This window comes from Staurois parvus, unplaced genomic scaffold, assembly GCF_062004578.1.
Source record: "Staurois parvus isolate SC_StPar_1 unplaced genomic scaffold, SC_StPar_1.0 ptg000201l, whole genome shotgun sequence".
NCBI classification, from domain to species: Eukaryota; Metazoa; Chordata; class Amphibia; order Anura; family Ranidae; genus Staurois; species Staurois parvus.
The window spans coordinates 341,182-357,949 of NW_028317997.1; the positions used below are offsets into that span (position 1 = coordinate 341,182).

General features: G+C 42.4%; 1 protein-coding gene across 1 annotated transcript in view; it reads right to left on the bottom strand.

Annotated features, from left to right (window-relative positions):
• MLH1 (mutL homolog 1) overlaps positions 1-16,768 on the bottom strand; it is a 114,666-nt gene that overhangs the window by 75,774 nt on the left and 22,124 nt on the right. The window contains exons 6-9 of the mRNA XM_089678253.1: positions 16,368-16,459; positions 16,178-16,220; positions 8,035-8,123; positions 2,708-2,820 (exon numbers count right to left, since the gene is read on the bottom strand). Coding sequence (XP_089534379.1) covers positions 2,708-2,820; positions 8,035-8,123; positions 16,178-16,220; positions 16,368-16,459 — 337 coding nt within the window. The remainder of the gene's footprint in view (positions 1-2,707; positions 2,821-8,034; positions 8,124-16,177; positions 16,221-16,367; positions 16,460-16,768) is intronic.

Below are 16,768 nucleotides of genomic sequence, written 5' to 3' on the forward strand. Positions count from 1 at the left end.
AATCCGTGTCTCAGGTGTGCGTGGAAAAGAGAGTAAGTTGCACTAACCAGATAGCGCAAATTATAACACTTTTGAGTAATCAGGACCACTCCTGGTCATCATCATCCTGGGATGCATGGAACATCACTGGCACCAGGTCTGCATATAGCCTCTCCTCCACTGACACTCTCTGGATTAATGGGAAGATTCTCTTCACTAATACGCACCCACTGGTCAGCACTCCACCTTAGTGGCTCAAAATAAATGAGTCAAATGTCCACTTGATCAAAGCTCCAGCAAGCCCAAGAATGTCCAAGATTTTGGGCTAAGAGTCAAACATGATTTTTTAGGTGATGCAGTTATGGACGGAAGCTAGTAAGAAGGCCAAAAGAACTTCTAGGATAAACATATCTAAAAAGGCAAAACTTTTTTTTTGAGGGGAAATGTAAAATTTCAAGTAACCACCAGAACATGAATAGCAGACACACTTTATACTTTAATGCCAGTAATATGTTGCACAAATTAGAACTGGAAAATGGAATGGGAGTAGCATCCACTGCCTCCAAGGAGCAGCTGTGTAAATGCAAAGTCTATTTATTTTTTTAAGGTTGTGAATAACTAACCTAGTTTGCATAAGCAGTTATAATGAAACATCCATATCTAGAACTACCTACAAGGGCTTTCAGCAGAAATAAATTAAATACTTTGCACATTCAAGGATCAATGGCTAGGTCAAACAGCAATTCTCCAAAGTGTACAATATACAAAAAAAAAAAAAAAAGTTTACACGCACGCCAAGTATTGGAACTCCTGCCTTTACAAGCGCGTGAACTTTAATGGCATCCCAGTCTTAGTCCTTAGGGTTCAATATTGAGTTGGCCCCGCCCTTTGCAGCTATAACAGCTTCAACTCTTCTGGGAAGGCTGTCTACAAGGTTTAGGAGGGTGTCTATGGGAATGTTTGACCATTCTTCCAGAAGCACATTTGTGAGGTCAGGTACTGATGTCGGGGGAGGAGGCCTGGCTCATAGTCTCCGCTCTAATTCATCCCAAAGGTGTTATATCGGGTTGAGGTCAGGACTTTGTGCAGGCCAGTCAAGTTCCTCCACCCCAAACTCGCTCATCCATGTCTTTATGGCCCTTGCTTTGTGCACTGGTGCACAGTCATTTTGGAACAGAAGGGGCAATCCCCGAACGGTTCCCACAAAGTTGGGAGCATGGAATTGTCCAAAATGTATTTGCATGCTGATGCCTTAAGAGTTCCCTTCACTGGAACTAAGCGTCCAAGCCCAACTCCTGAAAAACAATCCCACACCATAATCCCCCCTCCACCAAAAACTTTACACTTGGCACAATGCAGTCAAACAAGTACCGTTCTGGCAACTGCCAAACCCAGACATGTCCATCAGATTGCCAGAAAGAGAAAAGTGATTGGTCACTCCCGAGAACACGTCTCCACTGCTCTAGAGTCCAGTGGCAGCATGCTTTACTCCACTGCATCCGACACTTTGCCTTGCACATGGTGATGTAAGGCTTGGAGGCAGCTCCTGGGCCATAGAAACTCATTCCATGAAGCTCTCTACTCACTGTTGTGCTAATCAGAAGGCCACACAAAGTTTGGAGGTCTTTAGCTATTGACTCTGCAGACAGTTGGTGACTTTTGCATACGTCAGTATGTGCTGACCTTGCTCTGTCATTTTACATGACCTACTACTTCGTGGCTGAGTTATGTTGTTCCCAGTTGCTTCCACTTTGTTATAATACCACTAACAGTTGAGCGTGGAATATTTAGTAGCAAGAACATTTCACAGATTGACTTATTGCACAGGTGGGAACCTATTACGGCACCACGCTTGAATTCACTGAGCTCCTGAGAGTGACCCATTCTTTCACAAATGTTTGTAGAAGCAGTCTGCATGCCTAGGTGCTTGATTTTATACACCCGTGGCCATGGAGGTGATTGGAACACCGGAATCAAATGATTTGGAGGGGTGTTCCAATAGAGCAGGGGTATTGAATTAAGATTCAAGGAGGTCCGGTCACTAAAATTTTCTTTTAGCCGAGGTCTGAATAGGGTGTGCCCATCAGTGTGCCCCCTTACATTAGGGTGTCCCCATCAGAGTGCCCCTTTCCACAGTATGTGGCCATTCACGCTCCCTAACATAAAATGTGCCCATTCGTGCCCCTTATTTTATGTTAAGGGTCACTCTGATGGGCACATGTATGTTAAGGGGCACTCTGTTGTGCCTATCAGAGTGCCCCTGTAAGACTACACCCTACTTTGAGGGCAGACAGGAGCTGTGCCGGGATTCTTGCTGGACGCTTGCGTACAGGCAGGGATCGGGAACCAAAGAGACCGTGAGCCGAAAGGGTTTCACACACACACACCTCTATCAAATCCCTGAGACAAAAATCTTCAAAAGGCTATTTTGCCTTGGTCAGGCAAATCCTGAGCCATCAAACATTATGTCAACTATATAAAAGCATGAAGCACACATGCCGTGAACAACCACAAAATCACTGTTCAGTATGGAAAACATGTCAACCCCTCCTGCTCTTTGGTAGGGACAAGAACCTGCTAAAAAAAAAAATAAAAGGGTGGGCGACTGCAATCGAAATGCTATTCAAAAGTGTGCCATTATGAAGTGTATTGGAATCACAAATAAAATATCTACTTTTTAATGCATGAAAATAATATCCCTTACAATAATACAAATATGTAAACTTACCATTAATGAAAAGCAATAAAATGCATTTTTTCATTGAATAGTTGGCATTTGTCACATAACCTTTAAGTTTAAATGCCAGTTTTGCATCTTCACAGCAAACTTCAATTAGCTCCCTGTAGGTAATAGAAAATACAATTAAAATAAAAAGCACATATCTGCAACAATTCGGCACAAAAACAAATTATTTTATACCTGTGCAAAATGGCACATACCAATATGTTATCTTAACCACTTCCCGACCGGCCGTTGCATATAAACGGCCGGATGGTGGCACTGCAGGGTCGGGTGGCCGTTTATGAACGGCCTCCCCGCACCCTGCTTGTGCGCGCTCCCTGGGAGCACGCTCCCTCCGGACACAGTGAAACACCGATCGTCGGACGGGACCTCTGTATGAGGTCCCGATCATGTGATCACTGATTGGCCAATCAGTGATCACATGCAAAGTAGTAAGCAAGATGTCACTTGTGACATCATTGCTTACTACGTGTGAAATCTGTGAATGATCACAGAGGTCACATGGTACAAGGCTATTCACAACAGCCTTGTACCATGTGACAAGCTGTGACCAATCACAGCTCACTCAGTACTTCTCAATGAGTGCAGGAATGTAGACAGAGAGAAAGAGAAATGATTGCTTTTACATCCCATATGGGTGTAAAAGCAATCAGTGTAAAAAAGAAAAAAAAAAAAAAAATCTTCATCACCCCCCACAAGTAGTATAGTGTCACCATGGTGACACTGTACTGCTAGGGTGACAGTATGTAAAAAAAATAAAAAATAATATAAAAAATAAAATAAAAATGTAAAAAAATGTTTAAAAATTATAATTTTTGGCTATAAACTAATTTGTTTTGTTTTTTTTTATACTAAAAAGATAAAAACGGAATAAATTTTGGCAAAGATTTATGATGAAATATTATTTATTTGCAAAATTTTATTAAAAAAAACACTTTTGTTCAAAATTTGTGGACTTTTTCATTTACATAGCAAAAAAAATAAAAATCCCAGCGGTGAATAAATACCACCAAAATAAAGCTTTATCTGTCTCAAAAAAATGGTAAAAAATTAATTTGGGTACAGTGTTGCATGACCGCGCAATTGTCATTCAAAGTGTGATAGCGCTGAAAGCTGAAAATTGCCCTGGACAGGAAGGGGGTAAAAGTGTCCGGTCTGGAAGTGGTTAAAAGCATATAAAAAGCCATATAGAAGTACTAGTCATCTTGAAAGCTATACATTGATTAAAATTAGATAAACCTTAAACTAAACTCAGAAATCATTTATGGCAATGTACAGTATCTCACATTTGTGTAAATATTTATTATATCTTTTCATGTGGCAACACTGAAGAAATGACACTTTGCTACAATGTAAAGTAGTGAGTGCACAGCTTGTATAACATATAAATTTGTGGTCCCTTCAAAATAACTCAACACACAGCCGTTAATGTCTAAACCACTGGCAACAAAAGTGAGTACACCCCTAAGTGAAAAAGTCCAAAGTGGGCCCAAAATGTCAATATTTTGTGTGGCCCCCATTATTTTCCAGCACTGCCTTAACCCTCTTGGGCATGGAGGTCACCAGAGCTTCACAGGTTGCCACTGGAGTCCTCTTCCACTCCTCCATGACGACATCACGGAGCTGGTGGATGTTAGAGACCTTGCGTTTCTCCACTTTCCATTTGAGGATGCCCCACAGATGCTCAATAGGGTTTAGGTCTGGAGACATGCTTGGCCAAGTCCATCACCTTTACCCCCAGCTTCTTTAGCAAGGCAATGGTCATCTTGGAGGTGTGTTTTGGGGTCATTATGTTGGAATACCTCCTGCGGCCCAGTCTCCGAACAGATGGGATCATGCTCTGCTTCAGTATATCACAGCACATGTTGGCATTCATGGTTCCCTCAATGAACTGTAGCTCCCCAGTACCGGCAGCACTCATGCAGTCCCAGACCATGACACTCCCACCACCATGCTGGACTGTAGGCAAGACACACTTGTCTTTGTACTCCTCACCTGGTTTCCGTCACACACGCTTGACGCCATCTGAACTAAATAAGTTTATCTTGGTCTCATCAGACCACAGGACATGGTTCCAGTAATCCATGTCCTTAGTCTGCTTGCCTTCAGCAAACTGTTCGCAGGCTTTCTTTTGCATCATCTTTGGAAGAGGCTTCCTTCTGGGATGACAGCCATGCAGACCAATTTGATGCAGTGTGCGGTGTATGGTCTGAGCACTGACAGGCTGACCCCCCTCCCCCACCCCCACCCCTTCAACCTCTGCAGAAATGCTGGCAGCACTCAAACGTCTTTTTCCCAAAGACAACCTCGGGATATGACGCTGAGCACGTGCACTCAACGTCTTTGGTTGAACCTGTCCTGTTAAACCGCTGTATGGTCTTGGCCACTATGCTGCAGCTCAGTTTCAGGTCTTGGCAATCTCCTTATAGCCTAGGACATCTTTCGGCAGAGCAACAATTCTTTTTTTCAGATCCTCAGAGAGTTCTTTGGCATGAGGTGCCATGTTGAACTTCCAGTGACCAGTATGAGAGAGTGAGAGCGATAACACCAACATTTAACACACCTGCTCCCCATTCACACCTGAGACCTTGTAACACTAAGGAGTCACATGACACCGGGGAGGGAAAATGGTTAATTGGGCTCAATTTGGACATTTTCATTTAGGGGTGTACTCACTTTTGTTGCCAGCGGTTTAGACATTAATGGCTGTGTGTTGAGTTATTTTGAGGGGACAGCAAATTTACACTGTTATACAAGCTGTACACTGACTACGTCACATTGTAGCAAAGTGTCATTTCTTCAGTGTTGTCATCTGAAAAGATAAAATATTTACAAAAATGTGAGGGGTGTACTCACTTCTGCAAGATACTGTATATCAATGCAACTGTTCTATCATATTGCATGTTTTATGTATTATAAGTTAATACATAATACTGTTTTCATACAGACTGAACGAGTAAACTTCTATACTGCAGGTTGCAGAACTGTACAAGAAAAAAAGCTTTAAAATGGAAAGTTACTTAAAAAGTAGAATTATAGGCAAAAACTTTTTCTTCATTTTGGATGGAGTAAGGGAGGGTTATAACCCCTGTCAAATTTGTTTGCCATCTATATCCAGGCAAACCAAGGGAATCCCTTGGGGACCCCATTCCCCACTGGAAGATTTCCACTCTATTGCTTTTCTAGGGACAATCTAAAGTTTGGGATTTCTTTTACTTTTATTTAAAACAGGAAAAATAGAGAGGGTAAATCTCCATAATGAGGATATAGACCAGTGATGGCGAACCTTTTTGAGCCCGAGTGCCCAAACTGCAACCCAAAACCAACTTATTTCTTTCAAAGTGCCAACACTGCAATGAAACCTGAATATCGAGCTTTTGGTTTAGAAAAAACAACTCGTACAGTAGTGCAAACTAATTAACAGTACAGGGATGACCAGAGACTGCGGACACAGTACAGGGATGACCAGAGACTGCGGACACAGTACAGGGATGACCAGAGACTGCGGACACAGTACAGGGATGACCAGAGACTGCGGACACAGTACAGGGATGACCAGAGACTGCAGACACAGTACAGGGGATGACCAGAGACTGCAGACACAGTACAGGGGATGACCAGAGACTGCAGACACAGTACAGGGGATGACCAGAGACTGCAGACACAGTACAGGGGATGACCAGAGACTGCAGACACAGTACAGGGGATGACCAGAGACTGCGGACACAGTACAGGAGATGACCAGAGACTGGGGACACAGCACAGGAGATGACCAGAGACTGCAGACACAGCACAGGAGATGACCAGAGACTGCGGACACAGCACAGGAGATGACCAGAGACTGGGGACACAGCACAGGAGATGACCAGAGACTGGGGACACAGCACAGGAGATGACCAGAGACTGGGGACACAGCACAGGAGATGACCAGAGACTGGGGACACAGCACAGGAGATGACCAGAGACTGGGGACACAGCACAGGAGATGACCAGAGACTGGGGACACAGCACAGGAGATGACCAGAGACTGGGGACACAGCACAGGGATGACCAGAGACTGGGGACACAGCACAGGGATGACCAGAGACTGGGGACACAGCACAGGGATGACCAGAGACTGGGGACACAGCACAGGGATGACCAGAGACTGGGGACACAGCACAGGGATGACCAGAGACTGGGGACACAGCACAGGGATGACCAGAGACTGGGGACACAGCACAGGGATGACCAGAGACTGGGGACACAGCACAGGGATGACCAGAGACTGGGGACACAGCACAGGGATGACCAGAGACTGGGGACACAGCACAGGGATGACCAGAGACTGGGGACACAGCACAGGGATGACCAGAGACTGGGGACACAGCACAGGGATGACCAGAGACTGGGGACACAGCACAGGGATGACCAGAGACTGGGGACACAGCACAGGGATGACCAGAGACTGGGGACACAGCACAGGGATGACCAGAGACTGGGGACACAGCACAGGGATGACCAGAGACTGGGGACACAGCACAGGGATGACCAGAGACTGGGGACACAGCACAGGGATGACCAGAGACTGGGGACACAGCACAGGGATGACCAGAGACTGGGGACACAGCACAGGGATGACCAGAGACTGGGGACACAGCACAGGGATGACCAGAGACTGGGGACACAGCACAGGGATGACCAGAGACTGGGGACACAGCACAGGGATGACTGCTGACCTTTGGGGAGGGAGGGGGAGCGGGTACCTGAATTTGACAGGTACCCGCTCTTACTTCCGCAGAGTTTTTTTTTTTTATCTTACCTGTTCCTCGATCCAGCCGCGCGCTGTCTTCCCGGCTTCTGTAGTGTGGGCGCTCGTCGGACAGCCGGATGCCCAGTGCGCATGCGCGAGAAGCGCTGCGCTTTGTGATTGGTCCGGCGGCTTCTGGGATCTGTCATGTGTCCCAGGTACCGCCTTACCATTCACAAGGAGCACTGCTTCTTGTGCATGCGCACTTGGGACCCGGCTGTCACGCACACTACAGCCGGGAAGACAGCGCGCCGCTGGATTCTCCTGGCGTGCCCACAGATAAGGCTCGGCGTGCCGGCTGTGGCACGCGTGCCACGGGTTCGCCACCACTGATATAGACAATAAAATAAATAAATAAAAAAAATTAAATTGTCTTTAGTTATACTTTTAATATAAACAAATTGTTTTCCTGAGATTTATCATGAAGGAGACAACCATTTGGAAGATTAGTAAAAGGGGAAGACCATTAACGCAATTATAAATGAACAAAGCATTCGAAAAAAAACCCCCAAAAATACTCTACCTGCTTACAGCATTCCCAAATATAGTCCGGATGTTGTCCACGGTTGTTGCATTTGATAAAGTTCGTACATCTGCCATGGTCTCTCCTTGCTGAGCATATGAAAAATAAAATTTTAGCATAAAAAAAAAAAAAAAAACATTGCATGTTTGTACAGTTTACAAGAGTAAAGGGCATACTGGAAAGCCTGGTGAAGCAAGCATATCCAAGGGACTGAGACCATGCTTTTACAAAATCTATTTGGCAGCAGTAATGCATGTTAGGATGTCCCACGCTAAGGTTTCTGGTTACATTTCATAAAAAGTATACGCCTAATCTAGAGCAACCTGGAGGATATCGGTTTCATGAGAGTCTTAAGAGGCCATATTTTTTTAAGAAATAGGAAGAGTATGTGGGGGATGTATTGGGTAGGATGAAGTAGGTGGGGTAGGATACAGTAGGTTGGAAAAGGGGCCTTCTTTGTCAATAAAAGGGATGTGGATACCCTGTAGTGGTGGTGACGGTAGCGGGTCTGGTCACCAGAGGAGGGGACAACCAAAAAAGTGGCGCTGAATATGAAATCTGGGCCCTTAAATCTGATGGTGAGCAGAGATGGGTTATGGCATTCTCCAAACCCATCTCTAACTACAAATCCTGACTCCAGCTTTTTGTATCACAATGAACTGTGGGCCAGGTCATTCCTCACCCCACAGCTTATGGAGGCTGCAGGCTGGGGAATGATTTGACCTTTAGCTCATTGGAGTACAAATGAGTGAGAGCTCAGAATTCAGTTTGACCCCAAAGAAACCCATGGTGCTCCACTCTGATCACCAATATATGCAGGTCCAGTGACTCCATTGCTAGCATGTGCCAACAACCAGTAAGAGCTTGCCCAAAGTCACTAGAACTATGGAAAATGTAGACAACAGCACACCAACAAACAACCCAGTCTTAGGCTGGCCATACATTATACAATTATCTTCCAATTTGCTGCCCAATTTCCTTTAGATTTACCTTCAAATGTGTAGTGCAAGGGCCTGCCTAATTGGATACAACTGAAAGTGTTGTTTAGGTTTGTCCTCCTATTATATGGTTTTTGGTAAATCTAAACCAAAAATCTCCAGATAATTGTATGTTTGGCCAGCCTTAGTGGAAAAGATCAGCTTCAGGGAGCTTTGATAGGCATATATAGAAAGTTCAGAGTTCAGGGTAGAGATAAGTTTGGAGGATGCCCAAGCTCATCTATACTTGTGAGGTTTTCCAGAAGTTTGATTCCATTGATTTTGTTGAACCACTACTGTATTGTAAGAGGATAAGGTGTTCGCCAAAGGGCCAGAACACGAGTGAGCTGTATTAAAACCTATGGATTATGACCAAATTTTTTTTTTAAGCGCTTAAGAGGGATCTTGTTGTAGTGGAGAAGAAAAAATGAGAGCTGCTTAGAAATTGGACACTTATAAACTTTTTCCCAGAAGTTTCTCAGGAATGGGTGAAATAGATGTGAAGAATGTCCCCTGGAGAAGGTCCATATCTCTATCAGGTATCAGAGACCAAAAGGATATAGCGTGTAGGAGCTCTGTACTAGAGTGTTTAACGGAATTTGTAAAAAGACATTCTTCAGTCTAGAAAGAAACCTAGAAAGGAAATCTGGGTCTTGGAGCACTTGTGTGGTGAACAATTATGTTTCTTAAGTGGGGTCAGCCCTGATATTCCCAATTGGTTTCTAGAGAGAAAAGTGGACATCACGAAAAAGGGTAGGGGGTGAGGTTCTGTATGATGGGTAAAAGGGGTGATGGGGAATCAGATCAGAACATTTGTGAATGCCTTTTGACACATGTTCCAGATGGCTGCAATCATACATGTTTGGAGAGTGAGTAGGGAAAGGTTTTGGCACCTGGGTAGTGCTTCCAACGGGGTAGCAGAAACCGCCTGCTCTATGGGTATCCATGGTTTAATTTTTGGATGTGTTTTTACAATAGGTCCTATTAACCACTTAACCTCCGGAAGTTTTTACCCCCTTCATGACCAGGGCATTTTCTGCTATTCATTAAACAAATTAACTTGTGAGCCACTGCGGTAAACAAACAAATGAGTGTATTAAATCGCTGGTTAACTTGCCCACTTTCAAAAAATGTGCGCTTAATATCAACTGGTTAAAGGATTGCCGCGCTCCAATACTAACCTAAAAAGTGCATAGTGCTTATGAGAAAAAATATATAATTTGAATTAATAAGCAATAAATAACATATAAAATAAAATTAAATAGTGATACCATAAAAAAAAAAAAAAAAAAAAAAAAAAAAAAAAATCACTCAATGTGCAATACTCATATAAATGTGCAAATATTCCATCAGTGAACCAAATTGAAATTCATGGTGAGATAAATAAGATAAAAAATTGTGATATAAAATAATAGATAAAGTCCCAAGTGCAAATGTGCAGGAATGTTCCAACTACATAAAATATACTCTCCTTCCAATGAATAGTATGCTTTGATCTTGCAGCTTCACTATGAGCCTGTGTGCCTGTGAGGGATACTCCCTCCTTTGATCCACTCCTTATTCCAATGCCTGAATGTTCCTCATATGACTCATGCAAGAAAAAACAGAAGCTATGGTGCCTTATCCCAAAGGTAAAACAAGCTTTAATCTGCTTCCATATTGCACTCACATGTCATAAATATCATATCGCTTTTAAATGAATAATAAGCCGCTGCTTGCGGTGAAGATCGGACAAGAGGGTGTGTTACCCCACGCCATCAGTACTCGCCGTATCGTAGATCAGATGCGCGGTGACGTCACTGCCCCTCCCCAACGCGTTGCGCTACAGGGATTGCGTAGCTTCGTCCGGGGGATGATGTAACACACCATGTTTTCTCTTGCATGAGTCATACGAGGAACATTCAGGCATTGGAATAAGGAGTGGATCAAAGGAGGGAGTATCCCTCACAGGCACACAGGCTCATAGTGAAGCTGCAAGATCAAAGCATACTATTCATTGGAAGGAGAGTATAATTTGATTTAGTTGGAACATTCCTGCACATTTGCACTTGGGACTTTATCTATTATTTTATATCACAATTTTTTATCTTATTTATCTCACCATGAATTTCAATTTGGTTCACTGATGGAATATTTGCACATTTATATGAGTATTGCACAATGAGTGATTTTTTATGGTATCACTAATTTTATTTTATATGTTATTATCTATTGCTTATTAATTCAAATTATATATTTTTCTCATAAGCACTATGCACTTTTTAAGTTAGTATTAGAGCGCGGCAATCATTTTTTGCTATTCAGCACTGTGCCAATTTACCGTATTTTTAGCTCTATAAGACGCACTTTCCTCCCCCCCCAAAAAAGGAGGGAAAATGTCAGTGGGTCTTATGGAGCGGCCAGTCTGGTATTCCCGTCGCTGCCATGTGAGAAATTTAAAAAAATTAAGGTTTCTTTTTTTTTTCAACTACTTGCCAACCGCTTACCCGCATTTTGCGGGCGAGCAGCAGCTCTTGGCAAAGCGACGTAATCTTGCGTCCAGGGAGAGAAGAGAGAACAAGGCACCAAGTAAAAGCGCACACACACAATTAGCACATTTAACCCTTTGATTGCCACTAATAACCCTTTGATCGCCCTGTCACCCAGCCAGTGCCATTAGTAAGGTGTCAGTATATAGAATTTTTCACTGATCACTGCATTCCTGCCACTAACGACATCAGATAACGTCAGGGTCAGTAAGCGCCCCACCCAGGCAGAGTCAGCTAGCATTAGATTGCACGCACACAATTGCACTCACGTTATAGGTTGCTGATCACCACCATTACTAGTACAGTGTTTGCACAGATCAATATATTGATCATGAACAGAGCTATACTAGTGCCTGCTTTGTATAGTGTCCCCAAAAACGCAGTGTTAGCAGGATCAGCCCCGTTCGCTGCCAGCACTAGCATTTAGCCCTTCCGTTATTTTTCATGGAAGATTTGTACTAACGGATTGTGGGCCAAAGCAATTTATATGCACATCATTACATTGCTGCCCTATCCAATTCAGCTCTTGCCAGAAAATTTGCATGGAAACCTATGACAGTTTCTGAATTTCAAAAACTTTTTTGGGCCTAACCCTCAACATGGGCATTACAAAAAAAAAAAAAAAGAATGAATTGTGGTCATATTTATCCACAGACCTGATTCATCATATGCCCGTATTCTCTGCTGTTACATATATGCCCAACATGGACCAGCAATGTACTGGTACGTCGATGGACTTTGAGTGGTTATACCAGGATGATACCTGCAGCTATCGGCATCATTCTGGTATCTTTTTCAGCTGATGGTCGGCTTTCATATAAAATCAATCCTAGTGGCCAATTACCTGAATTGTTTTTATGAGCAACGGGAAGGGACACCCCCCCCCCCCTCCTGCCGCCTTCCACAGGTTTCTTGGGTTCTCTTGACCCATAGGGGAATCTGAGAATGCAGCTGGCAGTTCCGCTGGCTGACCATAGAGCTGATCAGAGACCAGAATGGCTCCAATCATCTCTATAGTCTAAGACAGTGTTTCTCAACCTTTTCTCAGTCAAAGCACCCTTTAAAATTATGGACAGTCTTGAGGCACCCCATTCTAATTCTGCATTTTGCTGAATCCGGGCTGCAAATATATCTCTAAACACTGCAGAATTCATCCAGCTGCTTCTGACACATCATCAATAAACACCAATGAACAAGTACCACTGGAAGCCATGCATGCCCATGCTATCACACTGCATCCACCTAGTTTTACAGATGACGTTGTGTGCTTTGGATCATGAGCTGTTTCAAGCCTTCTCCACACTTTTTTCTTCCCGTCATTCTGGTATTAATCTTAGTTTCATCCGTCCAAAGAATGATTTTCCAGAACTGGTCTGGCTTTTTAGATATTTTTTGGCAAAGTCTAATCTGGCTTTTCTATTCTTCAGGCTTATAGTTTGCACCTTGTGGTGAACCCTGTGTATTTGCTCTCCTGAATTCTTCTCTTGATTGTAGACTGACAATGATACACCCACCTCCTGGAGAGTGTCCCTCACTTGTCTGGATGATGTGAATGGGTTTTTCTTTCCATAAAGTGGATCCTGTGATCATCCACCACTGTTGTCTTCCATGGACGTCCATGCCTTTTTATGTTGCTGAGCTCACCAGTGCGTTGTTCTTTCCTCAGAATATACCAAACTGTTGATTTGGCCACTCCTAATGTTGCTGCTATCTCTCTGATGGATTTGTTTAATTTTTGAAGCCTTACAATGGCCTGTTTCATTTGCAGGAACAGCTCCTTTGAATGCATGATGTAGGTTCACAGCAATAGCTTCCAAATCCAAATACCAAACTTAGAATCAACTCTAGACCTTTTACCTGCTTAATTGGTGAAGAAATGTGGAAGGGGTAGCCCACACCGGGCCATGAAACAGCTTTTGATTCAATTGTCCAATTACTTTTGGTCCCTTGAAAAAGGGGGGGGGGCTACTCGAAAGAGCTGTAATTCTTAACCCCTTCCTCCAATTTGGATGTACATATCCTCAAATTAAACCTGAGAGTGCGCACTTTCAGCCCATATCCATTATATAGCTATAGCTTGAATGTGTTTTGGTAAATACCTGAAAAAAATTAAAAATTACAAATATATATGGACCTAATTGTATATACCATAGTTTGTAAACGCTATAACTTTCACACAAACCAGTTAATATACATTTATTGAGATTTTTTTTTTACCAAAGACATGTAGCAGAATACATTTTGGCCTACATTTTTGACTGAGTTTATTGGAAAGTTTTTATAACAAAAGTGAAAAATTGCGGTTTTTTCAAAATTTTAAGTCTTTTTTTGTTTATAGCGCAAAAAGTAAAAAAACAGCAGAGGTGATCAAATACCACCAAAAGACAGCTCTATTTGTGTGAAAAAAGGACATAAATTTAGTTTCGGTATAACATTGCACGGCCGCGCAATTACCAGTTGAAACAGCGCAGTGCTGAACAGCAAAAAATGGCCTGGTCATGAAGGGGGGTAAATCCTCTGAAGGGCAAGTGGTTAAATATGGCAGCAAGTGAGAGTATCCAAATGGTTTAGTTAAAGAGTAGGTTTCCCTTTAGGGAATAAAGAATACATGCACTTTTTTCTGCAAAATTGTGTGCATTTACTATTTTTTCCTAAAGAAGGCTGCAAAGCAATGCAGGCTCCTGTACTCTCTCCCTCCAGCTTTCTGCTCTACCTCTGTACGGGTTTCCAGGTGGAAAGCTGAATGATCTACACGCAAGTTGATCAGCACACTCCTAGACCATTGTGAACTACAGGTCCACCTGCCACAGTGGCAGATAGGACTTCGTTTATTTCATTCATAGATCTCCGTCTGCACAGTTGTGATGATTTTAAATGTGACAGCAGCTGCAGGGGGGATAAGAACCCCCATCTGCTGTCATGGGGAAAGAAGATGAGGGGGTAGCAGGAACATGTTACACCCTAAAAAACAGGTGTAGCATGTAACATGTTCTGATTGTAAACCTAGCCTTTAAAATAAACATCAGACAGGGAGGAAATACAGGCACAGGAGATTGAGAGTCTGGGTGTCCAATCAGCAAAAGTGAGGACCCAAAAAACAGATATAAACAAACATATTGAAAGTCTAAACACTCCAAAACCATGAGAAATATTCTTCTCACAATAACCAGTACAAAACTAAAATGTCATGTTTGAAAAACAAAAAATCTTCAGAAAAGTATACTACAAAAGTAGACATTATTAACTACATGCCGCCCAGCCACTGTATAAATACGGCGGCAGGGCGGCACGGCTGGGCAAAAGCACGTTTTAAAACGTATGTTTTGTAAGCAGGTAGGGGGCGCGCGCCCCCTAGTAAAACTCTCCCCTCACACAGTTAACCCTTTCCCTGAAAAATAAACTTAACCCCTTCCTCCCCAGTGCCATTAGTACAGTGTCAGTGTTTTTTTTTTTTGCACTGATTACTGTATTGGTGTCACTGGGGATGTCAGTGACCCCAAGTCAGTACCCCCCAATGTCAGAATGTCCGCCGCAGTCCCGCCATAAGTCACTGATCGCCGCCATAAGTCACTGATCGCCGCCATAAGTCGCTGATCGCCGCCATTATTAGTATAAAAAAAAAACTAAAAAAAACTAAAAATCCCAGTATCTTTCCCGCCATTTGTAAATGCTATAACTTTCATGTAAATCAATTAATTTACACGTATTGGGTTTTTTTTTTTTTTTTTAGCAAAGACATGTCGTAGAATGCATTTTGGCAGAAATTTATGACTAAATTTGATTTTTAAATTTTTTTTTACTGGACATGTTTTATAGCAAAAAGTCCAAAATATTGTTGTTTTTTTTTCCTCAAAATTGTCAGCCTTTTTTTTTATAGCGCAAAAAATAAAAACCGCACAGGCGATCAAATACCACCGAAAGAAAGCTCAATTTGTAGGAAAAAAAAAGGATGTAAATTTCATTTATGTACCGTATTGCATGACCGCGCAATTGTCCGTTAAACTAGCGCAGCGCTGTATAGCAAACAAATGGTGTAAATTGCAGTATCTATACCATAGTTTGTAGACGCTATAACTTCCACACAAAGCAATCAATATACACTTATTGGGATTTTTTTTACCAAAAACTTATCAGTTGAATACATTTTGGCCTAAATTTATAACCAACTTTGAGTTTACTACATATATTTTTATAGCTGAAAGTAAAAAATATTGTTTTTCTTCAAAATTTTTGGTCTTTTTTTGTTTATAGCGTGAAAAATAAAAAGCGCACAGGTGATCAAATACCACCGAAAGAAAGCTCTATTTGTGTGAAAAAAAGGACGTAAATTTCGTTTGGGTGCAGCATTGCATGACCGCGCAATTACCAGTTGAATTAGTGCAGCGCCGAGTAGCAAAAAGAGGCGTGGTCATTAAGGGGGGTAAATCCTCAGGAGGGCAAGGGGTTAATAATTGCTTAAATAAAACTTCCAATATACCGCATATCTCCAGGATGTTGATCAGCTGTAAAATCCTGGGTATGCTTAATCATTTTTGTGAAGCCAGCGTCATTTATTTAGGTATTATTGTCTAATCCACTTTGAAACAAATCTACAGTCATATGTAAACTAAAGCATTTTAGAAGTGTACAATCACCAACCTTCTTAACAGAGAAGCTGATGCCAGAGTTGTGGATGGCATACCTTCAGAAAAAGACAAAAACAAAAAAACAAAAAAAAAAAAAAACACAAACCAGAATTAAATATAATTTTAAAAATATTAATATCAAAAAACACACACCAACCCCAAATAATTTACTTGATCATTAAATGTATTATTTATTGCGTTACCTGCTAATGACCTCTACTATCCTAGCATGCTCCTCACTTGGATTCTTTAGGGCTTTCCTTCTGGTTGACACATTATAAAACAAATCTTCAACCTAAAAAACACAACATTCCATTGCTTGAAAATGCACTCATCAATGTACTGCCAAGCATAAATCAAACCTGAAAATGCATAGCATATGAATACAAGAAATTGCACTACTCCTCAGTACGCTGGTTAAAGGCAAGGCGCTGTTTGTTAATACAGTAATTTAGACAGATGGGCAGCACAGTGGCTAAATGGTTAGCACTTCCGCCTGGCAGTACTAGGGTCGTTGGTTCGAATCCCAGCCACGGCACCACCTGCCTGGAGTTTGCACGTTCTCCCTGTGCCTGCGTGGGTTTCCTCCGGGTACTCTGGTTTC